This window comes from Bos indicus x Bos taurus, chromosome 21, assembly GCF_003369695.1.
Source record: "Bos indicus x Bos taurus breed Angus x Brahman F1 hybrid chromosome 21, Bos_hybrid_MaternalHap_v2.0, whole genome shotgun sequence".
Taxonomy (NCBI): Eukaryota; Metazoa; Chordata; class Mammalia; order Artiodactyla; family Bovidae; genus Bos; species Bos indicus x Bos taurus.
Genome location: NC_040096.1, coordinates 34,396,463 through 34,420,905, shown reverse-complemented (window position 1 = coordinate 34,420,905; position 24,443 = coordinate 34,396,463). Strand labels below are relative to the sequence as shown.

Below are 24,443 nucleotides of genomic sequence, written 5' to 3'. Positions count from 1 at the left end.
GCGCACTCCCTCCCCTACCCGGCCAGCGTCTGGGGTTGGATGGAGGTCAGTGCTGAGGTCAGGTGGATTGGGCAAGGGGGGCTCACCAAGGCAGGTAAAAGCAGTCTGGTAGGCGGTGAAGCTCATCCAGCAGAATATGGCCTGGCGGGAGGGGCGGGGGCTCTGGGTCAGGGGGCCTATGTCCAGGGCGCCCCCTCGGTGCAGAGCTCGCAGGTTGGTCCTAGGGTGGGAAAGAGGAAGGCAGGGACCTCAGGGAGTGCACATGCTTCCTTATTCCCAGCTCTGGGCCGGCCTCTGGAAGCCCAGGGCTGTGGGAGCCCAGTGGAGCCTACTAATCCATCCTGGGAGGTCAGGGAGGGCTTCCCAGAGGAGGTGATGCCTGAGTTGAGTCTTAAAGGATGAATAAGAGTAAGCTGGTAGGGGGTGGGGCAGGGAACAAGGGAGACAAATTAAAACAGAAGACTCAACCTGAGCCAAGTCAGGAAAATGAGACACAACAGTAGGGATGGAAAATGACTTGCAGCTCAGCCACCAGGGCAGGAGACCAGGTTCCAGGTAGGCAGAGGCTTGAGAGCCTTAGCCACCTGACAGGAAGAACCAGCTCATTAGAAAAGACTCTGATGCTGGGAAAGATTGAAGGCAGGAGGAGAAGGAGGTGACAGAGGACGAGATGGTTGGAAGGCATCATTGACTCAACGGGTATGAGTTTGAGGAAACTCTGGGAGTTGATGAAGGACAGGAAAGCCTTGCGTGCTGCAGTCCCCCGGGTTGCAAAGAGTTAGACACGACTTATTAACTGAACAACAACAACAAGTAGCACCAACCCAGTAAGAAAAGATCCTGGAGCAGGAACCCTGAGGCCTGTTCAATGCAAAGCACGGGGACCAGCTCCCTGCTAAGTCCCTGGCCCTCCCCTTCCCACCCACCCTACTCCCAACCAGAACCTTCTCTCCTTCTCTGCTCACACTTCTTCAGTGCTCCTTACCATTCACCATGAAAGGGCGAGGTAGGCGGCGTGGCATTCAATATCCACAAGAATCTCTCCAGTGCCCCAGGCGCCAGCCGGCCCACCCCCTCACCCACACTCACACTTGCTCTTGCTCACGCAGCTCCTCCCGCCCATGGCACCCTGCCTCCCTCGTCTCCCCATAGGATGCCAGCTCTCCCAGGTAACCCCTCCTCAGAGGACAAACTCCACACTTCAGCCCTTCATCAGCCGTGCCCTGCGTTACTCAGGGACATTTCTCCACCCAGACAGGGACACCCCACCTTCTCCGCCCCCCGAAGGGCAGCTGGCCTCAGGGACAGCTCGGTCCTGCAGGCATTCTCCTCCTTCTAGTCCCAAGATTTTCCCCTCCTGGGTCAGGGGTCCTGCAGGCCCGACCTCGCCCCCACATCTGTATCAGGGGGCGTCAGAGCCTGCCACTGACCTGTGTGTCACCAGCGAGTGGACCAGCATGAGGAAGGTCAGCAAGCAAGACAGCACCAAGGCCGAGATGTAGCAAACTGGAAGGCCGGAAAGAGCAAAGTGGGAGGTCAGGGCCTGGGCTGGGTCTCCTGGGAATCTCCGAAGGGCTGTCGAGGGACGGCTGGGTGGGAGTTACCCCCACCCCACAGCCACACTGAGCGGAGGCTTCTTGTCTCTTTTCCTGTTCTCAGATCCAGTGTAAGTCGACAATTTCTGTTGGCCCATACAGCCAGGTGACATCTGATGGCCAGGATGGGAGAGGCCAGCTCTGAGGTTGCAGACCTGGCCCTCACCCTGGTCTTGCTGCTTCCACTGCTGCGTGGTGCCCAGTGAGGGACTCCATGGGGGTCTGCCTGGTGTCTGCCTCCAGCTCCATGACCTCCTAGCTGTGAGGCATCAGGAGACCATTCCATCACCCAGCCTCAGCTTGTCCATACCAGGCACATCGCTGGGCTGCCCATCTCCCAGCATATTGTGAACCCTAAAATCCCATCAAGGCCTGCCTCGGTGGCCTTGGTTCAGAGCACAGAAGATACGAGCACCCATCAGTGTGACCTGAGTCCATCAGAATGAGGGACATAACCACTGCTACCCATCTCCTCAACTCCCCATCCACCCTGGCCAGGAGTTCCTTGTATCAGCAGCAACTGGGAGAAAATGCATGGTGTGTTGTGAACAAGCCTGGTCTTTAAGCACAGCAGGGCTGCAACCCTTCCACCCTATATCCACAGCCAGTCTCACTCAGTACCCTCAGAACCACCCCACAGGAGAGGCCCAGGGAGACGTGGGACGCACAAAGAAGCTGAGACTCAGAGCTGGTGGGCTTGACCCACCAGCCACACTGCTTGGAAGTTATGGAGCAGGTTGTACAATCTTTTGATCTAGGATAAGCCTGGGAGGTCTGCACCCTGATCTCAGTAGTCATCTGAGGGAAGTGTTCCTGGTTCCCATCAGAGACTCAGGAGGGGAGTAAACACACGCGGGAGAGGCAAGCACTGGGTCCTTGCAGCCACAGGCACTGTGGGTCTTATCACTGACAGCATATTAGGATCACCTAGAGCTTTTCAGTTCCCATGGCCCAGGGACTTCCAGTGGCCCAGTGGTTGAGAATCTGCCTTGCAATGCAGGAGACACGGGTTTGATTCCTGGTTGGGGAACTAGGATCCCACATGCTGCAGGGCAACTAAGCCCATGTGCCACAAGGAAAGATCCTGAATACTGCAACTAAGACCCCACGCAGCTAAAAAAATAAAAAATTTTTAAAATTCCCATAGCCCAAGCTGCACCCCAGAGCAATTAAGTCAGAATTTCTGGGCATAGGACCCAGACCTTAGCCTTTGGGAAAGCAACCCCAGTAATTCCAACGTGTACTCAGGGTTGAGAACCACTGAACTGGGTTTGTTTTTTTCCCCAAAGTCAGAGCCTTAATGATTTCTTTGAATCAACAGTTGATTGAAATCCATCAGGCCAACCAGCATGCGTACAGCGACTGCTACAAGTGGTTCTCAAACTCAGTCTTGTATTTGAATCATGGAGAAGGCTTGTCCAATCACAGAGGCTGGACCCTGCCCTCTAGGTTTCTGAAGTCTGACTAGAGCCTTGGGATTTCTTAAAAGTTACCAGGTGATTCTCAGGTACAGACAAGAGTGAGGATGACCACTACAGAAACCTGGGGCCACTGTGCCTGCCCCTGGTTCAGTCGTGCAAGGAGGCAGAGGGGGGCCCTTTACTGAACATAAGGCTAGAAGAAAGCCCTGGGCATGCACAGCTCTGCTCCGCTCCATCTAGAGCCCTGCCCTCCTAGAGCCAACACGGTGCCAGCAAAGATACACTCTGGACTGTCTCTGCCAGGAGGCAAGGAGTTTGCCTGCGGAGCCTGCCAAGGTGAGCGAATAGCTTAACTAAGGGGAAGAGTTATCTGACCCTGACCCCCAGCCTGGCCTTTGGTCTCCAGGTGTCTATCTCTTGCTCCTCTCTCCCTCACTTCGTTCCCTCCTAATCTTGGTACTCATAAAATCTTCCTGCTCTTCGCTTCCTCTGGAACTCTGCACCTTCCCCCTTCCGGGCCCAGGTTTTGTGGGTCAGTCTGTCTCCCACACCCGATCAGGAGTCTCGAGGACAAAGATGCCCTTAGAGCTTCAACACCCATCTTACAGGTAGGGAGATTGAGATCCAAAGGCATAAACGGCTTGCCCAGGGCACACAGCTGGTAAGTGATGGAGCACAAATTCTAATCTAGCTGGCCTGACTCAGAGTGCGAGCTTTCTGTGAAAGATGCCAGGCTTATGATCCAGGTGTTGGGTGGGTAGCCCTAAAACAGGCTCTCAAAGCTCAGAAGACATTAGCTTCTTAGGCTGAGAACAGACCGAAGGGCCTCAGATCTTATCTCAGTACCACCCCTGGCTTGCCTTGTGCTTAGGGCATATCCCTAAACCTCTTGGGCCTCAGTTTGCCTTGTCTGTGAGCTGGGAAGGTAAACACTGATCTACTTAACCCCCGCTTCCAGGGAGATTCAGAGTGGGAGCATTTGGGCTTGGAAACTGCAGCACGTGATTATAAGTGTCAAGTGTGTTGAGTAGAAACCAAATCCCCCGTCCTAGACATGTCTGCCTCTTGATTTCCTGCTCTGTGAGAGGAGATCAATGATGCTGACCCAACAGGGCTGCTGTGAGCAAGGTCTGAGCTTGGATATGGACTGATAAGGGTCATGTCTGCTCCTGCCTGTGGCTCAGATTGCAACCAACTTGGAAAATCTTGGAGATGTCATTTTCAGCCCCTCCAGAGCTTGTCACCTGTGGGTTTCAGCCACAGTTCCAGGACAGATTCTGGTAGGGGAGCAGATTCACTCAGGAAAGTGGTGGTCAGGAAGGAAGCAGTCACTGCACACACCTCTGCCCACCCCTACTCCCTCCCTGATGGTCTTGGTAAGGAAGAGCAGCAGAGAAGTCATACCTCCACCTGCAATAATGGCAGCCTAAGCTCCAACCATCACATGTTACTCCTCAAGAGCCAGGGTGCCTGTGCCAGCCAGGGACTCCCTAGCCAGAAGAGAGTGTGGGCCACATGACCTCTGACCACCAGGCCCTGTCTTAAGGTGGTGGATAGTCCCAGCCTGGGTGTTAGGAGACTTTGCTCTTCTCTTGGCTCTATTTTGGCCTGGCTGTACAACCTCAGACCAGTTCTTCCCCTTGTGTTAAGTGAGGATGTGTCTCCGTCTCCAGCATAGGGCTGTGGAAATGAGGCAGGTGGGTAACAGGTGGGTAAGGGCTAGAGGAGGCATCAGACCACAGAATTGGGTGGGGGGCAGCTGGTATAGTTTTGGAGCCCAGGAGCTCATTGTCAAGGGAATGAAGGAGAAAGGAGGTACCTTGAGGACAGGGATTGGGAAGAGAGAGCATTCGCCCTTCCTGACCCCACCCACCTGCCATAGGATTAGCTCAGAATCCTGGCCCACCATCCCGCCACACTGCCCCTTTTCCTGCTTCCCTCAGAGCCCACGGCTGTCCCCTCAGCTCACACACACCATGCCCTCCTCCACCTCCACCCCTGCGGAGCAGGGCAGAGTTGCTGGGGGGAGGGGTGCTGGTGGGGGTGAGAGATCCCACACAAGCTGACAGGGGGTCAGTGAGATGACCCCTTCAGGTCTCAGAGACTCGGAACTGGAAGCTCCAGCCTCCCAATTTGTGGATGAGGCAGCTGAGACTCACAGAGGGGACGCCCAAGGCACCCCACGTGTCTGTGGCTCTTGGGACAGAGCTCAGGCATCCCAGCTTGGGTCCCCACTGCAGCGCCTTGTGGGGTCCTGGGAGGCCTCACCTTCTAGAGCCCACAGGTGGTGCTTCACCAGCTCCACCACCTCCTGCCTGTCCTCTGAGAGCACGATCCCAAAGCCGGCCAGCAGGTAGGAGACGTCCGTGGTGATCCCTGCCCTCACCTTCTGGATGGTGGGTACCACGCCCACTAGCAGCAGCAGGGCCACCTGGAAGAACCCCGAAATCAGGGCGGCAGGGCCTGGCTGTGCTCACACCAGGCACTCCCATCCCAGGAGAAGTGTTTTCTGAGACTTCAGGAGATAAACTCCAGCAGCCCATGGGCTGCAGCCAGTGCCCATCACTCATCACAGTGTTCTTATCCATCTCTTAGAGCAGCATCCTCAAGCCTCTAATCAGCATGTTACAGATACTTTAGCCTCATCGACCCCAGACACGCTTTCAAGCAACACAAGCGCACGTGTGCATCTCTGAATCGTTAATCTAAATTTAGTATGAAATTTCCAATTTTTCCATGTTGGAGAAAGCAGTGTCCCATAAATGAGCACAGGCGTTGAAGCTAGCCAGACCCGGATTCGATTTGGCTACCCTGAGATATTGGCTGTAGGAACATGGCCAAGTCAAATTCATCTCTCAGCCCCAATTTCCTCCATCTGTGAAAGGGAGAAGACTCATACCTACCTCCTAGGATTTTCCATTTTTTTGTCTCTTTTAGGGGGAGGGGTGGTGGTGGTGGTGGGGATTTATCCAACATACATTATTTCACTAAATCTTCCCAACTGAAAGGAAGTATTTCTATTTCTTCCATTTCACAGCCGAACTAGTGGGTTCAGGGATGTTGAGTAACTTGTCCAACATAACTTGAGGTAAATAAAGGAGCGAGGATTTAAATCTTTGTTTACATGACTCCAAAACTCATGCTCTGACCCTGTGTAAGCCCAACAAGGGTCAGCATCCCCTCCCTTCTGGGTAGGCCAGCATTCCCAAGATGGCCAGAAGCAAGAGGATAGGATTGTGGGTGGGGCTCTTGGAGACTTGAGCGGGGGAGCCTAAGTCATCTCAGGGCTGGAGGTTGGGAGCAGGGGTCCAGAGGCAAATTGCATGACAGAGGCAGGACATACCTGGTAGATGGCCGTCCCTGTCAGGGTGACTGAGAGCACCAGCTTCAGGGGGAGTCGGAATCCTGCAGTCCCCAAAAGGATGGGCATGGTGAACCCCAGCACCACCCAAGCCCCGGAGCCCCCTCCCACCCAAAGGACCCAGGAACAGGACCAGGGCTCACAGGATCCTGTACCACCAAGGCCAGTCAGGGGCTTCCCCTTGTCCCAAGGTGGGGTTGTTGCTCCTGATGACAATGATACTAAAGGTAGGAGCTGGCTTTCTACAGCAGCTGCTCTGTGCGAAGGAAGGGTGAGGTCACCTGTCACTCCTGACCTCAGCTCCCCACCCCATACCTTGTTGTGGAATGTAGACGGAGTGTCTGAAGTACATCCAGGCCTGGGATGCGAAGCCACGCTTGCAGGTGTGGGAGCTGAGGAAAGACCCAGGCGGGGGGCAGCTCTCAGGAGAGGCTCCTGCCCTGAGCTTGGGCCCTAGGGTCCGGTTGATTCTTCAACTCTGCCCCACCATGGGGCCCAGTGCCAACCTCCCAAACAAACCTGCCTGCCCAGGCCTGTCCCCCAGCCCAAAGGATGTGCCTGGCACCTCACCTGCTTTTCAGCTTCTTCTGGCAAAGGAGGGTCCTCAGATATTCTTCAGAGTAGCTGCTCTGCAGCCCCTGTGGGGACAGAAGGACAAGAAGATGGGACCTGTCTTGAGCCATCCCTGGGGCCCTCGCTCAGGGTACCACGGTGGGCACCCAGTAGGTGCTCCATACAAACCTCTTGGCTGTGGTAGAGTACAAAGAAAGGGCACCTTGTGGGGATAAGGGCCCCCCAAAGCTGCCCTCCCCTCCTCCTTAAATGAAAGACTAATCCGTCTCCTAGCTAAGAACTCTCAGTGCTGGCAAGTTTTTCCTAAGGGCTATTTCCAACCCTCCCCGGCTTTACTCAGCCTCTCCACATCACTGCTTTCCTCCTGGCTCTCTGGCCTTTGCTAGCTGAGACGGGGGTAAAGGGAGACTATGTCCCGGGAGTTTATCCCTGACCAGGAGACAGGCTGGGCCGTTTTGGGTCAGATGCCCCAGGCCTCTGCTACTCCGGGGAGATCACAAGGGTGACCTGATTTGTCTAAGCCACATTCCAGGCCTTAAGCTGCCTGCCAAGTGGCAGAGGCCCACAGTAAGATGCGGTGAGCCCCTGGCCCCTGACCATTTGGAAAATATAGGCCAAGTCACCCATTGCCATGGGAACCCTGGGATCCAGGGCAGGTGTGGATCAGCTCAAAGAATGACTGTGTCCTTTGAGGATTAAAACTCTTTGACTAAGGGCCAAAGAGGATTTTATTTCTCCTAAGACTTCCCAAGAGGAAAGGCGTGCAATGGAAGGAGAGGCTGAGAAGATCCCCAGGCGAGGAGGGAAGGGCCTGAGCAAGGCAGAGACGTGCCTGGCGTATCCTGGGGAGCCGCTCCCCTCCTCTGAGCGTCTGGAGGACAGTAGTGACAAGTACTGAGGACCCTACTGCTAGCCTGTGAGCATGAAACCTGCAGTCAAGTGGGCCAGTGGGGATCTAGGGCCGCCCTGGAGACGCTGAGCCCACCTGCCTCTTCTCCCCTCCGTGGGGACCTCACTCCTTCTCTGGTTTCAGTCCCAGCCCCTTTTGAGCTCCAGGCCCAGGGTCCAGCTGCCCACCAGACCCCTCGGCACCACACACGCACAGCTGTACATCGTCCCCCGCACACCTGCTCTCATCTAGGGCTCTGTATGTCGCCAGGAACTGGCACCACCACCCACCCGCTGTCTGTCCTGGATGCCACCCTTCAAGCCTTTCCTTCAACCTCCCCATCTGCAGAGCAACCAGCCTTTTGCATCTCTGTGGGGTACTTTCCCTCCTCCCCTTCTCTCACCAGGAAAAAACTTGACCCTTCCTCCACCCATGCTCTGGGATTGCAATTCTCACACTGCACTGTAAGTATATCTCTATATCCATTGCCCCCAGCACGCTGGGAGCCCTGGAAGTCCAACACAGGTCACCCAGCTGAGTCTATAGTCCCAGCCCAGGGCCTGGCATAGTAGAGGTGCTTGGAGAATGAATATGATTGCCGTATCTTGTAAGAATTCTCCCTTGCCATGACATATTCGTCCACACACCCACCTACCCAAAACTTCAGAAGTATTTGCTGAGTGTCTACCATCTCTACCATGATGCTGGGAAAGTTTGAAGGCAGGAGGAGAAGGAGGTGACAGAGGATGGGACGGTTGGATGGCATCACTGTGTCAATGGACACGAGTTTGAGCAAACTCTGGGAAATGGTGAAGGACAGGGAAGCCTGGCGAGCTGCAGCCCATGGGGTCATAAAGAGTCAGACACGACTGAATGACTGAACAGTAACTCATGTGCTAAGACCTGCCCGATGCTGCAAATCATGCAAGAATGAAACAGATGCACCCCATCTCTGCAACTCATACTCTTTGGTATGCCTGCAATGCCTTTCTTTTTCTCTCCCTACTCCAAATCTTCCCTGTCCTTCAGCCCCTGCAATATCTACTTCCTCCAGGAAGCCCTCCAAGCATGACTTAGTTCTTCCAGCCCCGCCTTTATCCAAAGTTATCCAACCTAGGGTTGATTCATAATGCAATTGTGCCCTGCGTGCTCCCTGAATCATGTCAGCATCTGCAGAACTTCTATTAGGCCCAAGGCCCTGGCCTGTCTCATTTCTCCAGCTGGATCCTCCATGTTCCAAAAATAGAGCTACAAGTTCCCTGTCTTCCAGCCCACTTCTCCTTTGATGAGTCCCCACTCCGCAAACAGCTCAGTGTCCCAGGCATCCTGGGTGCCAGCCGAGGGCCTGGCTTGGCCTTTGCTTGGGGAAGGAGGACTCACAAGTTCCTCAGCGACTCAGCAAATGTTTTCTGAGCACCTGTTATGTTCTAGGCCCTACACCAAGCGTGACCACATGTAGGAGACCAAAAGACCTGGGTGAGTCCAAGGTGTCTTGAGTGCTGCGTACAAGCCCACCCCAGCCCTGCGCCTTTACCTTGGAACCCGTGGCTGCCCCGTGACCGAAGCTTCTCACCAGCTGCACTGGGTACCAAAGGCTCAGGAATCCGAGGCCCAGAAGGAGAGGCAGCGAGGCCAACAGGGAGTAGTACTTGTAAATCTGGAGGGACGGGCAAACACCAAGACACATCTACCTTCTGCCTCATTTCCCCAATCAAATCATTTCCCCTCCCAGCTCACAGGGGCCCCTGACGGTGATCAAGGGTGCGTGGGAAGGCTTCTGCTTCTATCACTATCCTACAGCCTAGGCCACTTGGCACCGACTGCTACTTCTCCTTCTCTGGCCCCACAGAGGTGCTTGCCCCTCCCCAGGCCCCTAGACGCCCCGGGCCCTTTCAGGAGCCAAAGGGAGGATGTTTTGTGAGCCCCTCCTACCCATCCCAGGGGACTGCCACGGGACCTGAAACAGGAGACAGCCACCTTCTACGTCCCTATGTTCCTGGGGCTTTGACACTGGCCTGTTTTTGTTTCTTTCTATTACAGTTTGCAAGCTGAGCGACTGCGAAGAACATACCCTGCCTCCCGGGGCTGAGGCCCTCCTGGGGTTGAACATGGATTCATTTATTTGTTAATGCCATATGTTTTTACTGAGAGCTTAGTATGTGCCAGGTCCTGGCTGGTGAAAAAAGACCAACCAAGTCCTTACTCTCACGGGAACCACCTAAGCTTCAACTCTACCCTGAGGGATTCGTGTTATTAGCTCCATTGTGGGAGCGGGGTGGGGTGGGTGGGGGAACCTGAACGTCAGAAAGGTGATAAGGTGTTCTCAAAGAACCTGGCACCACTTGGCATCATCGCATATATTTGCTTGTCTGACTGTGTGTCCCCTTCCGGAAAAGGCAGCTCTTGGGATGCCAGGGACTTCATCGGTCTTATTCACAGCTCTACTCGGGGCCTAGAAATGCCCCTGGGACAGAGAATATACTCAAATGTGTTTGCAGAATGAACAAAGGAAGGAAGGGATAAAGCTGGATTCAAACCCGGGTTGTCTGTCTGTGTAGGCTACACCCGCACCCTTTGGGCTCTGGACCAGGCAGCTTCACACCCTAACCAAGCCCAGTGAACCAGGGTCTGAGGTTCTGGAATTCTCTTTTTAGCCCTCTGAGACCATCCCCCAACTCAGTGCTTGCATTCTGCAGCTCTCTTCACTCCCTCTCCAGCCTGGCCAAGGGAAGTCTTGGCAATTAATAATGGGGAGATTTCAGGGTTCCTCTCCCTCCTTCTCTGCCCCTTCCCTCCCTTCCCACTCCCAGACAGGAAGCTCCTGAGGGCAGGCCCGGCTGTCTCTCCCACAGAAGGGCCAAGCTTGGAATGAGCACGTGGCTAAAGGCATGAATCCCGTGCCCAGTAGAAGGCAGCAGGGAAGCATGTAGACAGAGACGAAAGGAGCCTCGCCGGCTGACGCGGCTCCCCCATGCCTCACTGTCCCAGGCTGTCCTGAGTCCGTGGTTACCTTGGGTGACTCAGGACACTCTGCCCTTTGCCAGACCTGGACCCCCAGATGAGCCCAGGACAGCAGGCTGCCGAGCAGGTGGGCGGCTCCATGCCTGACGGTGGCACAGGCAGCCAGCGGATAGTAGAGGGCAGGGTAATACAGCAGAGCCAGTATCTTCCAAGGCCCTGGAAGGCAAGACAGGCAGAGAGATACATGATGGAGGAGCGGAGGTGGGGCCTGGGTCCCGCCCATCCCCACTTCTCTCCTGTCTCTATCTTCCCAGCCCCTCGGCTGATTCAACAGGCAAGAGCCCTGCATTCGTGCCAGGCTCTTGACTAGTATCACCTCCGTGATCTTGGGCAAGTTACCTCTTGAAGTCTCAGCTTCCCCATCTGTAAAATGGAAATAAGAGAGCACATTAGCAAAGATCAAAGGAGAAGGTATATGTAGGGTGCATAGCACCATGCCTGAGCTAGTACTAAATAAATTCAGCTACGATTTTATTAGTGTTCCCATCTCTGACCCTTGGCCTCCACCACTGTAGAATGGAGCTAATATCTGCACTTTGGGGAGTCGTTGTGAGGATCAGATGACCTAAAGAGGCCACATTGGAGGGCGGTGGCTCCTCTGGATGGTGGCTGTGCTTTCTACCACCACGTCCTTAAGCCCAGATCAACTCTCCAGGACCCCTCCCTGTTCCCCTCCGGATGCTCCTTCATGTTCACGCGGGACTAGGCTGTCTGGGGTCTGGGGGACTCAGCCTTTGACCCCTCACCCAGGGGAGCAGAGTTTGTACAGGAGCCGAGACGGCAGCATTGACCCAAGGACAGAGCGACAAGATTCCAGGCACTGTGGTGGGACGGTTGGCGAGGGTGATGGGACAGTGTCTTCTGGCCAATGGCTCATGACTGGATCAGGAGCCCCAGTGCTCTGGATTCCTACCCGCCCCCTGCCGTCCATCCATCCCGGGGCATGAGCCATCTGGGTACCTCGGCCGGGTGGTGAGGCGAGGCTCAGGAAAGGCAGCGGGTCCTCGGTGGGGAGCAGCAGGCACAGGGAGCTGAAGAGGACCATGAAGACAGCGGCAGGCACGGTCCGGGGCCTGTCCCCAGTCAAGAAATCCACAGGGCTGGTATAGAGCAGGGACAGGACAAGAGGGAGTCACTCAGGCCCTGTACCTCCGTTACCACCCTGTGTTCCAAACACGGGGGAGGTGGAATCCTTCCCCTTTCCAGATGGGGTAACTGAGGCCCCTTCATGTATTCATTCCACAAATATCTGTGGAGTGCCTCCTACGGATTCAGACCCAGGCCCTATGGCAAGTGACTCAGGAACACGCCCCCCTCCCCCCTACACACAGACGCAGAAGGAACAAGTCTAAGCGCTGCTCCCCATCCCCCGCCCCGCCCACTCTGGAAGCTTCAGGAAACGGCCGCCTCCACACTAATCGGTCTGTCTGGGCTGGCAGACCTTCAGAGAGCTGGAGAGTCACAACATCCTTATGCAACGGCCGCCGCCCTGGCCTGGGAGTGGCCCCAGGGCAGAGGGCAGACAGCGGGCACGGTTATCCCAGGCATTGCCCCTCTGAGCTCAGAGCAAGCCTCTGAGACCCTCTGCTTTGGTGCTCCAGCTTGCCTCCATGCTCAGAGGGCTCTATCCTGCTTCATTCTCCCCCGGGCCCTCCCCTAGGCAGGGCACGCTCTTTTTCCTGGCCAGCCAGTACAGCAGAAACCCCTGGCTCATTCCCATCAAAACCAGCATGGCAGGCCCCACCTCAGCGTGCGGTTCTGAGTGCAAGGCTGTCTACACTGGGGCTCCTCCTACCACCTCCCCGGATTCTTCAGTCTCTCCCACACATGCCTGCCCAGTCCCAACTCCTCAGGGTCATCCCCACCCCAGGCTCTGGGGTTGCAAGGCTGAAGGAGGCAGGGGGAGAAATTTCAGCCAGAGGGGCTGGAGGTCAGTCCCTCATAAACCTGTGTCAGTAGGAAACACCCTCAGGGAAGAGGGTGAAGATGGCGTGGAGTGATCATGGCCTGTCCAGACCATGGGTTGCCTGAGGGGGTGTGTCCTGGAGCTGGGCCCTCTTGGGCTTGGTCTCCCTGGGGTCTGGAACAGGAGTAGGTGCCCCTGAGCCGGTCCCTCCCCTTCTCTCTGGGGGTCCCAAGCAAACCTGGAGATCTTGGTGGGAGGCAGATGGGAGAGCCTCCAGACTGAGAGGGTTCTGGGTGTCACTGAGGCCCAGCTACCTAACAACTCACCACCCTTCCAGAGTGGCCCTGTCAGCTGGGCCCCCCAGAGAGGGGAGCCTGGGCCAAGGCACCAACCTGGGCAGCCCGGGCCTGCCATGCCCACAGCGGGGCCAGAGCTGGCGGCGCCTCACCAGCATGGCCAGCAGAAACAACACGAGGATCTGAAAGAAGAGCACAGAGGCGGGGCTAGGGTGCCTAGGCCTTCCCCAGGGGCTGAGTCAGAGCCCTTGGCCCTGGGAGCCCCCTAACCCCCATGCACACTTGGGCGGCATGCTGGGGACTGGCAACTAGGTGACAGAAGTTTGAGAGGTTAGACTCTGTCTGCGTCCTGGTTTGGGTCCCTGCCCTGGGAGAACTCCCAGTACCACCCTGCCCCCCACCCACGTTGAGGCTCCAACGTCTCTCTTCACCACCTCAGCCTACATACTTCTATTCAGGCTGGCAGAAGGTCAGTTGGGACTCACCGACAGCACGGCCAGGCAGGTGTGGTAGAGGCTGGGTGGCACATTGGGCTGGCAGGAGGGGACCAGCCTGCAGAGCAAGTGAAGGCTGGTCAGGCCGAGGTAGGGAAACCCCAGGTGTACGGCCAGGTCTGGGGTTCCAGGCTCCCTATGCTGGGGCTCTACTCATCACCTCCCTTGACCCCTCTGATCGCGCAAACACAGTTCCATCTTCTCAGAGCTGTTCTGGGCCCCATCACCCTACGGGATGCGGGTCCCATACCAAGGCTTCAGGTTACAGGGCTGAAGGAGACAGAGGACTCCCGGGGGAAGACATGGGAGAAACAGAATGGGTCAACTCAGCCTTTCTCTCCATCCAGGCTCACTTCATTCCTCCCTCCTCCAGGAAGCCCCCTGGACTGCTCCAGGTGTCAAAGGCCTCTTCTCCAAACTGCGGCTGAGCATACCACCTGGATCCAGCAATCAAGCACTTGGTTCTGTGATCTGCCTTTCACTCACTGGTATCTGAGTTTGGTCTGTCTGTGACTGGAATGATCGACCTTGGTCTTCCAGGATTTATGTCTCTACTTGTTTTACTTTTGCTAAGGGCTGAGTCATGTGTCAGAGAAAGGGATCAGGTGGAAGCCCTGAGCTCAGGATTGGACCTGAACCTAGAAGAGCAGATAGGATTGGGTTCCTGGGGGAGGGCTAGACCTCTGGGTTTGCCCAGCCAGAGCCTGGGGGCGACAGTAGGAGGTCACCAGTGTGGACGGGGCCACCAAGTTCTGGCGGACGAGGCATCAGAGGAAGCTCCTGCTGCAGCTGGGCCTGCCCAGGGATAGGGGTAGAGGGCTCACCCACCCTGCTGGGCTTCTTCCCCTGTGTGGACAAGATGAATCTCAGGGGTGAACCTGAGGACTCTGCTTCCTGACCCAGGCTTCCTGAGCTTGGAAATCCCGGAGAGTGAGCAGCAGGAAAGACCCCAGTTGCGTGGGCTTGTCTTTCGGGTGGCAGGGTACAGAACAAGCCTTTTTTGTGCAACTTCTTGGCCCAGGCAGCTCCAGCCTCTTTCCAAAGCAGAATAGTGCTCGTGGTAGAGTAGGTGCCACAGGGGATCAGGTTCCTTCTATCTGCACTCAGGCCTCACACACCCCACTTACAACTCTGAGGCACCTTACTGGAGTATGTGGGGTGGGGTTTGGGTGAGGCAGGGCCCCTGACCAGCCCCAAGAGTCCAGAGCTACCACTCCTGGCCATCTCTGCTGGCATCTCATCACTTGACAAAGTGACTCAATCATGCCCCCACACCCCGGCCCAGCCAGAGCAGGGGCTCAGCAAACTGCGCCTGGGCAGCCTGATCCTTTCCCATTCATCCTAGACCAGAAGGCACCCGGGACCCCTCCAGGGCCCTGTCTGGGGGAATCACCGGCCTTTCTGTACTACCTGGCACCTGCCTCCATCTACCCTTTATTTAGCTCCATTTGGCTGAGACTCATGGACCCTCAAATGTTTGAGGTCTGGGCAACAGAAATTTGGCTGAGCAAGCGTTTGGCTGATGGCTTGTGGACCCATGTTTCGTGCCGCGGGGCAGACAAGATGGCACAGGCACAAAGAACACCACGGAGGCGCGGGTGGGAGCCTGGTCCTTGAGGGAGCACAAGCAGATGAGGATGAAGAGGGGGAGACATTTGGGGCAAGGCTCAGGGCGGGCGGTATTTGAGTTTGGGAGATGGTTAGCATCTCTTCAGGCAAACCAGGGCCAAGGGAGCTCCATGTGGAGGACAGAACGGGAGAAAGTGCAGTGGCGGGCAGCAGCGAGTGGAGCTGGGGCCGCACAAGGCTTTCAGCTTGATTGGAGCCCAGAAGGCAGGCTGAGGGCCGGTTACAGCAGGCCTGGGAGGCACTGAGAGTGTTTAAGCAGGACAGTGTTCCAGATTCTAGGAGATTTCTGTGGCTAGATTTGAAGGACTTCCCCGGTGGTTCAGTGGTTAGGAATCCACCTCCCAACACAGGGGACGTGGGTTCAACCCCTGGTCAGAGAACTAAGATTCCACACGCTGTGTGGGGCAACCAAGCCCACACACTGCAACAGCTGAGCCCGAGTGCTCTGGGGCCTGTGTGCAGCGGCTAAGACCCAAATAAATGCAGCCAAATAAATAAACATTAAAAACAAAATATCAGCCTAGTACTTACTAAGCATTGAGTACTGCTTGTTCCACGTGCTAACTCAGTTATTACCTAGGAGGTGGATGCTATTAGGATCCTCCTCGTGTAAATGAGGAAAACAAGGCTCAGAGAGGCTAGGGGTCTTGCCCAAATCACACAGCTAGTAAAGCACCAGAGCCAGGATTCAAGCTGAGGTAGTGTGACTCCAGTAGCCGCAAGTGAACAGGATGTGAAAGATAAGGAGTATGTGGAAGCTACTAAGTTGAACCATATGAAACTGCCATTTCTTTACATCAAAGACAGCTGAGTATCAGCATTTTCAAATGGTTCAGCGTAAACAGTCTCAGAGGTATTTAGGAGGAAGAATTGGCATGACTTAATGTGGAGGAGCGGAGGGAAGGGGCGTTTCTGGGATGGCTGAAGGGTCCTGGGCCTTATTCCAAGATAAAGAGTGAGGACCAGAGTCAAATGGAGTCCAAGGAAGCAGAGGCCTGGTACTGGGCAATTCAGAGGTGGTGATAGGCACTTGGGGACAGAGGCCAGGCTGCCATGTGGTGAGGACAGTGGGACAAAGGAGAAGCCAGAAAACTGTTTCTAGAGTTTGGGTCTGAGTGAGAAGCTGCAGAGGGCCCCACCAAGAGCAGAGGGTAGAGCACAGCTCTGGGGGTGAGAGAGGCTGACTGTCTGGGGCGGGGGTCTGCAGGCCTGGGGTCCAGGTGGAGTCCTGCTCCCTGACCCTGTCCCCCTCCCACAGCAGAGTGACCTGCACATCACCCTGGCGTTGGCCTCGCTTGGTAGGAGGGCAGGCCATGGAGGAAGCCTCCCAGTTCCGCCTTCCAGGCAGCCCTTTGAAGTGGTGGGGAGGTGACTGACATCCTGGACAGCTGCCACAGATGTATTTGTGTCCCCAGGCTCTGGCTGGGGAGCTCAATATTGATGATGGGTGGATGACACATGAGCACAGGCAAGTAGCGCCCATAACCTGGCCGGAGGAGCCTTTGGGGGGAGGAAGGAGCCAGCCTGGCTTCTATAGATCAGTCCTATGTCCAGAGAAGAACCCAGCCAGGGCATCCGATCCCCATCAGACGCACCCGCACCCCCTTACCTCTCCAGCCAGGCCCTGGTGCCAAGGGGGCACGTGGGTCAGTGTGACCAGGAGGTTGAGTCCGTCCCGAACACTGTCACCAGTGCCCACGGCCCTGACTCCAGCCCAGTGAGGCACAGGGGGAAACCCTGTCCAGAGCACAAGGGGAAACCCTGTCCAGAGCGCCTCCAAGTTTTGGGGCACCACCTCACCGGGGTGTCTGACTCACACGGGAAGAAGTGAGTCCAAATTCGCCTCCTTGGGATTCCCCTGGGCTCCCAGCTTCCTACTCCCCACCTCCAGCAATAAGCTCAACTTGGTTGGGCCAAGTACATAGAGTCAAACAAAGTTCTTCATTCTCACCTGCAGTGGGAGAAGGGAGCTACAAATACGAGATGTCACCTACCTCAGAGGTAGTGCTGCTCGTTATCCAGTCCCTGCCACGCTTCCAATTTTATTCTAAGGCCACGTCTAAATACCAGAGCCATGGAGCTGGCTGCAGGCACCTGGCCCCAGCCAATGCCTGGGCCCTGAGGTGGCTAAGGACACAGCTTCCAACTAACGCCTTAACGGGTGAAAGTCTGTGTCCTCCTGGGGCTCCTGGGCCTCTCTCCATTCTTCTGCTTCTCTCAGCTCACACACACAAACACACATACACACACACACACACACACACACACAGAGCAGGAACCTGGGGAGCCCTAGGCTTTCAGGCAAGGGAGACAGGTACCTTGTGCTGACCGCAGGACTGCTTCCCAGGTGGTCAGAACCCCAAGTCCTCCAAACAACACTCCTTCCCCCAGGCTGGGGTGGAGCCTCCCTCCCTGCCGGGTGACCCAGGCCTAGTCAGGCCGCAGCCCGGCCCCTGGGAAGGCACTAGAGCATTTTCCCTTCTCCAGTTTTGGTTGCTGATGGAGAACAGATGTGCACACATCTGGCTGACACCGCCCACCCCCTACCCCCGGCCTACCTCACCTTTTCAGTTCCCCAAACCCTCAGACAGAGCAGGGAGGTGGGGGATGGGGCCGAGGCCAGGAACAACAATGGGAGAACTGGGCTCCGGGGCCCACGCAGGCCGGACGTCCTTGGCAGCATGGGGGCACAGGGAGGCCCAGCTCCTCTGCCAGAGTGCCCAGACTAAACAAAGATAGAGGGATCTGGGCAGAGGCCGCTCCCTCCCCTGACCTGGCCCGAGCACTCCTGCTGAAGAGAACTGGATCTCCTATCTTCACGGAGCCTCAGACCAGCCTGCTCCAACAGGGCAGCCTGTTCCCCCAGGCCTCCCCCTGACCCGGGCCTGCTCGGAGAAACTGATGCTCATTAACAGCGCCCCAGGATGGTCACCTCAGAGACCAGTAACCCCTTGAAGGCAGGCCCGACTTCCCCCAGCCACTCACCCAGCACTCTCCGTCTTGGCTATAAGCCAGAGTCACCCTGCCCGGTTGGATCTGAGTTTGCAAGAGGGGCCCCAGGAGTCTGTTTTTGAAACACACCGCAGGGAGTTCCCTGGTGGTCCAGTGGTTAGGACTCAGTGCTTTCATTGCCAGAGCCCGGATTCAGTCCCTAGCCAGGGAACTAATATCCCGCCAGCCATGTAGCATGGCACCACCATCCCCTCCCAAATAACAGTCAAAAAATAAACACACCACACAGGTGATAGTTAGGCGCCTAGCCTGGCCAAGGTCCCCCACCTCAAGTATCTTAACACCAGCGTGAGGGCTGTTCTCGCAGAACAGAGGAGGAGCTGAAACCCAGAGAGGCTGTGACTTGCCGAGGGTCCACACAGCGAATGAGCAACAGAGTCCCTCTTAGCAATCCTTGCTCAGGGTCTCCTCACCCGCCCCCCAATATCAGTAACCTCTGCCACACCCCACATGCTGGCCAAGAAGAGCCAGATAGAGTCCAACTCACCCCTCGGGCTGGAGCTCCTGGCCACCCTGGGGCTCGTCGATGTACCAGCTGTCATAGGAATCCTCGCTGTCAGTGGCCCCGGAGGAGGTCTGGTTCCCTGCCGCCTGGGTGGACATCCTCAAGCCCTTCTCCTCTGACCCCAAAGAAGAGGGAAAAAGCCACTACAGATGTGAAAAGAGGCTTAGGGGGGAAAAAAAAGAAGAAAGAAAAGAAAACCCAAACAAAGAAACGTTTCTCTTTAATCCTAAAGGTTACTTTCTTGCTTTTAGCTCTCTGGGAAAAGCCCGTTTGGGAGTGAGGGCTGCAAGAGGAGGGAAGGGCTTCTCCTGTCCCCTCCTGTCCCTTCCCGCCCAGTCTCGTGTGGTCCTGCGGGGTCGGTGCCCCCCGGGGGTCCCTGGGCTCTTGCTAGAGCACCTGTCTGTCTCTTTGTGACTGGCCACGGGTAGGCTTTGCCTCAAAGCACCATTTTCAAGGAAGTTTTATCCAATCCAAGCTGCCCAGAGAGACCTCCCCCCTTCCTTCCCCTCCTCCCACCCACCCAGATGGACCCACAGACACACACTCAAGGAAGGACCAGGGAGGAAGAAGCTGCAGAGATGAAAGGGTGGGCGGGCAGCGGGCGGGCTCAGCACACCCGGCTGGACTCTCCCAGCTGGGCTCCTGTCCCCTCCCGCTCTCGGGGGTCCTGCCCAATCCCCTCCCCTTTGTTCAGGTTCCCTGGAGACCATCCCCCAGCCTCAGCCTGCCCCTCGCTGGACCCTGTGGGCGCCAGTGATGGGAACATACCCAGGGTCCTCGCAAGCCCCCCTCCCAGAGGTGGAGGCCCGGCTCCACTGGCGGTCCGAGCCGGGGAAGAGCGTGGCCTGGAGGGCCGGCACCTGACTGCACCCACATACCTGCCTTCCATGCCTGCCCCAAATCGCTCACACCTTTGCCCAGCACATCTACTGGGCCCCTACTTACAAGTCAGGCATTCCGGCAACCCAGGGAGACTGCTGGGGCTGGGCCAGGGGTGGAGGCAGGGGAGGGAGCCCGTCCGTTCCTTCTCCTGGAGGAACATGTGTCCCTCGCGGGTAAAACCTTTTTGTTTCTCCAACTTGATTTCACAAGGAGATAACTCACCCCCACAAGGCATTTAAATTAGTCCTTTAAACTCGAACCAGACCCGTGGGTAGGCAAGAGCCCTGCCTGCCTCCTGTTCCTCCCAGAGTGTGGGGTGTGGGTGAGGAAGGCAGGAATGGGGGCTCCTCTCCCCTTCCTGGTCCCCAACTGTGGGTGGGAGTACAGCAAGATACAGAAGAGGCAGAGAGCGGTTCTCAGGACCCTACTCCTGGGTGGGAGTCAGACCCCCTCCCTGAACTTTTGAGGGTCCCTGTCCTTTCAATACCCCACAGGTGCCTGAGCCACTGCCTTACCCAGCTAAGGCATTCATTCAACAAGCTTCGGAAAAGGACATTTATCTATTTATTGTTTTAACACAAATTCACTGAACATCTACTAAGTGCCAGCACTGTTTGGGGCCCTGTGACAGGAAAGTCTACAGTTTAGGAGGATGAAGCAGTTTAGGAGGAGGCGGTAAATAAGCTAGAATCTGAAGGTTACAAAGGGAACACAGATTGCCCTGATGTACACCACAAGAAACTGAATTTGGTCTGAAAGGACGAGTTGGGTGGGCTAGAGGGAAGCATGTTCCTGATAGACAGAACAGCCTGAGTGATGCTCAGAAGGGTCAGAGCTTGAGATCCTAAAAGCTGTCCTTCCAAATTCTGTAGCCAGGCCCACCAAGCCTTCCAGAATTAGGACATGATTTTGCTCTGTTGGCCTTGGCTCCTCCCTCTCCTTCCCAATGGCCCCTCTTCCAGGAAGAGGGCTCCGGCCACCCCTCCCCTCCCCAAAAGAGACGTCAGTATCTTGCTGACTCAGAGCTGAACCTGAACTTTGATGCAACACAGGAGCCCACACTGCCCATCTGATTCCAGGCATTTGGGGGTGAATCCTGCCTCCCAGGCCCCGCTACAATCTCCTAAGGACAGAGCTGGGTCTCTGCTCCTCTGCCCTCCTTCCCCCGATGCACAGTAGCCTGGGGCCACACAGGCTATCTAAACTGGGTTTGGCTCGCTGCCTGCTCTGGTGACCATGACTCCTCCATGGGCCTGTCTCGTGCAGGCTGCTGTTTCTCCAGGCAGGTTTCCACAGCCCTCTGCTCCAGCACCCACGCCCACCTTCCCTTCACTGCTCAGGAGTCTTAGACCCGTAGCTTGTATGCATGCTCGCTAGGTTGCTTCAGTAGTGTCCGACTCTTTGTGACCCTATGGACTGTAGCCCACTGTCTATGGGATTCTCCAGGTAAGAATACTGGACTGGGTTGCCATGCCCTCCTCCAGGGGATCTTTTAGGGAACAGCTAACTCTCTGATGTTAAATCCCCCTCCTGATTCCTCCAACAACTGGAATTCAGTCTGTGCTGGGGAGCTCACTTGCTCTACCAGGTAGAGAAGTTCGGAGCTGGATAAATGCCCATTAGAAACTGCTTCCTACCCTGCGGGGAGCCTGAATCTGCCTTCCCAGTCTGGTTTGTTCATCCCCTCCTTCATTCAACAGCTCTAACTGCAGGCCGATTATGTGCCAGGCAAGGTTCTCCACACTGAGAATAGAGCAGCGAGCAAGACAGAGAAAGTTCTGCACCCCAGGGACCTTCATGTGTAGTAGGGGCGGGGAGAAAGAACATGTGTCACGTGTGCTGAAAGGGAAAATAAAATGAGAGGAGGGAGGAGAGACAGATAGACAGAAGCAGGTTATTTTCGGCAGGATGCTGAGGACAGGCCAGGTGAGAAGGTGATGTTTGAGCAGACACCTGAATGAAGGTGGGCACCCAGATAGGCGCTGAGGAAAGGCATTCACGCTGCCTGGAGGGGCCTCCATCAGCCTCAGGGGCTGCAGCCAGACCAGCAGGGAGGGGCCCAAGCTACAAGGTCCAGGCTTAGCCCCTTCCCCATAGCACCCTTTCCTGACCCAAAGCCTGCTCTGCTTCCAAAGAGACCTCAAGTGGAGACTGTGCCTCCTCCCAGGACTAGCCCGGTGCCCATGCAGAAAATGCAGAGACCACTTTCAGGAAGGCCCTAAGCAGAGGTGAGGAAATGATGAGCTTCGCCTCTCTCCCCAGGTCCAGGCACAGTGGAGAGAGGGCAGCAGTTCCCCTAGTCAGGGCCAGGCTGAAAGTGGTAGGAAGCAGGTCCAGAAGAAAAGAGCTGGGTTTCCATATGGCAGGGAGAAGTGCCCTGGTTGGGCAGGCAACCTACCTGGATTTGAGCCCTAGGACGGGCTGTGTGACCGTGAGTGATTCCCTTGGCTTCTCTGAGTCTCAGCCCTGCCTCTCTTGCAGGATGGGGTAGGTTATCCAGCCAGGAGATTCTTTGATTGTGGGCTCTCTCCTCTCTCCAAGGCCCCCACTCCCTCCCCTCAATGACTTCATGGCCCAGGAATGTGGAGCCAGCACACCAGGCGCTGGTTGTAGTAAGAAGGTCAAAGCCACAGAGAGAAGCGATTGCCCAGGGTCCCCCATTGTCTTTCACCCACCCACCCTCTTGGCCCCCCAGTAGAGTGGCCTCCACTCTGGTGGGGGCAGGGAAACAGGCTGGGTTGAAGATCCATGGCTACTGGGTGGTTGTGGAGCTCAGGCTAGGAAGGGGACCCCACTTCTTGAGCCCAAAGCACCACCCCAGCTTGAAAGTAGGAGAGCTCACATCTGTGAAATGGAAGGTTACCACTGAGGTGTTAGGAAGGACGCAGCCCAGTCAGATTGGGAGCTGGTGAGGAAAAGTCATGAGAAAAGAAAGATGGTGATGACATGCTCCTGAATTCCTCCAAAGGCCTGGAGGCAGAGGACAGGGCAGGCCCTCTGGGGTTGGCTGTATGGGGGACTCTATCCAGAAGAGTCAGAGACCGGCACCTGCCCTCAGGAGAGGAGGGGATGTCGAGTGGAGGTACTTGAAAGACAGTGAAATCTTGGAGAAGGGAGAAGAGGGGAGGAGGAATAAAGAGATGATTTGAGCAGTCTTGGAGGCTTCCTGGAGGAGGGGGCCTGGAGCGAGGCCCAGAGGCACAGAGGCTCCGACTATAAAGAATCAGCCTGCAATGCAGGAGACCTGGGTTTGACCCCTGGGTTGGGAAGATCCCCTGGAGGGGGAAATGGCAACCCACTCCAGTATTCTTGCCTGGAGAATCCCATGGACAAAGAAGCCTAGCAGGCTGCAGTCCACAGGGTCGCAAAGAGTTGGACACGACTGAGCGACTAACACTTGAGCAGTCTTGGAGACTTCCTGGAGGAGGGGGCCTGGAGGGAGGCCTTGAGGTCAGACAGAGTCAGCAATGGCAGCAAAGATGAGGTGTGTCATAGGAGAGTTGAGAAGGGGAATTTGAGAGGCAAGGAGAGTGCAGAGCAGGGGTCAGAGATGCCTGGCACACTCAGATGAGGCCAATGCCAATACCCAAGGAATAGCCCAGGCCAACAGGGCTCCCAGCTGAATACAGATCTGAGGGTGTTCATGCTGACAGGGGGTCACTAAAAGCTTCTGGACTTGAGCAGACAAAAGTCATCTGCCATCTGGGTTTGGCACTGAGCTGCCCGGCCCTGCCCCTTGGGCTGGAGTTGGCCCATGCAGGCCTCAGGACAGGGCTTCCTTCCTCTCCGTGTTTTTGTTCAAGTTGATTAAATCTGAGGAATTTCTGCGTCCAGGAACAGAGGCCCACGTGTGTGCCTTCAGCAGCCCATGGTTATCAAAATCCTTAAAGGGCAAAGTGCTAAGCTTAAAAGGAGCTGACAGCGGGCGGGAAGCCATGAGGAAGAACCTCAGACACACCCCCAAGGACCCCCAGTTCCTCCAGAGCCCCCCACTTAGCATCTTAGCAATATCTCCAGAACTTTAATAACACCACAAGAACTCCCAGAACCCAGTGTCAACCCTTAATGAGCCCCCAGAACTTCAGTAACAGACCAGAACATCTACAACACCCGAGAACCCCAGCCACCTTCCGAGGACCCTCAAACTCTGGCAGATCAGGCATGGGTGGGGCAAGATGGTCAAAATCATAGTGGGTAGGTTCAAAAGGCCCAGAGACCCCTCACTGCTCACCACACTCCCACCCCAGCTTTTGCCTTAGAAGTCCAACTGCACCCCCTAAATTACTACAGCACCCAAACCTCAGTAACATCCCAGAGCCTCAGCAACACTCCAGTCTCCGGCAGGGAGACTGAAATCTCCCACAGCAGACAATGGCCAAGGAGTGCTTCAGTCCAGGAGTAGGGGGACAGCCCATGCCCCTGCCTGTGCAGCCCAGCCCCCCACGAGCCTGTAGATAAGCAGCGAAGGCGGGTTCAACCCCATGTGGACCTATGAGCTCTGGGTCTGTCCCCATCTACACAGTGCACTCACACACACACACACATATTGAACTGCCCCCTGCACACACAGGTACCTAATCCTAGCTCCAGACCCAGCCTGACCCCATTCAGTGGTTGGAAGGCAGCGTTACTGGCTGCTCAGCTTATGAGGGAAAAGTGTGGGATAGCTCTCTACTCCTACCTCCCTTGCCACATGGGAGCATCAGTAGCATCATCTGATATGCCCTTCTTGGAATTCTCCTGCCCCCTCACCAATAGCATCACCACAGCAAGAGAGATTGAAGCCAGAGTGCTCTGGCATGAGTGTGGGCACTGGTGGGAAGGAGGGCAGCCAGCTCTTTCAGGGGAGCAGTTGTTCT

General features: G+C 56.1%; 1 protein-coding gene across 14 annotated transcripts in view; it reads right to left on the bottom strand.

Annotated features, from left to right (window-relative positions):
• STRA6 (stimulated by retinoic acid 6) overlaps positions 1-24,443 on the bottom strand; it is a 29,702-nt gene that overhangs the window by 4,141 nt on the left and 1,118 nt on the right. The window contains exons 1-14 of one of the 14 annotated variants that reach the window (XM_027521245.1): positions 21,983-22,076; positions 18,685-18,817; positions 13,548-13,614; positions 13,159-13,244; positions 11,821-11,960; positions 11,200-11,223; positions 10,850-11,016; positions 9,374-9,496; positions 6,948-7,015; positions 6,693-6,769; positions 6,360-6,421; positions 5,285-5,447; positions 1,431-1,506; positions 87-220 (exon numbers count right to left, since the gene is read on the bottom strand). In XM_027521245.1, coding sequence (XP_027377046.1) covers positions 87-220; positions 1,431-1,506; positions 5,285-5,447; positions 6,360-6,421; positions 6,693-6,769; positions 6,948-7,015; positions 9,374-9,496; positions 10,850-11,016; positions 11,200-11,223; positions 11,821-11,960; positions 13,159-13,244; positions 13,548-13,614; positions 18,685-18,800 — 1,303 coding nt within the window. In that variant the 5' untranslated portion in view covers positions 18,801-18,817; positions 21,983-22,076. The other 13 variants (XM_027521238.1, XM_027521243.1, XM_027521244.1 and 10 more) reach the window with 13 other exon arrangements.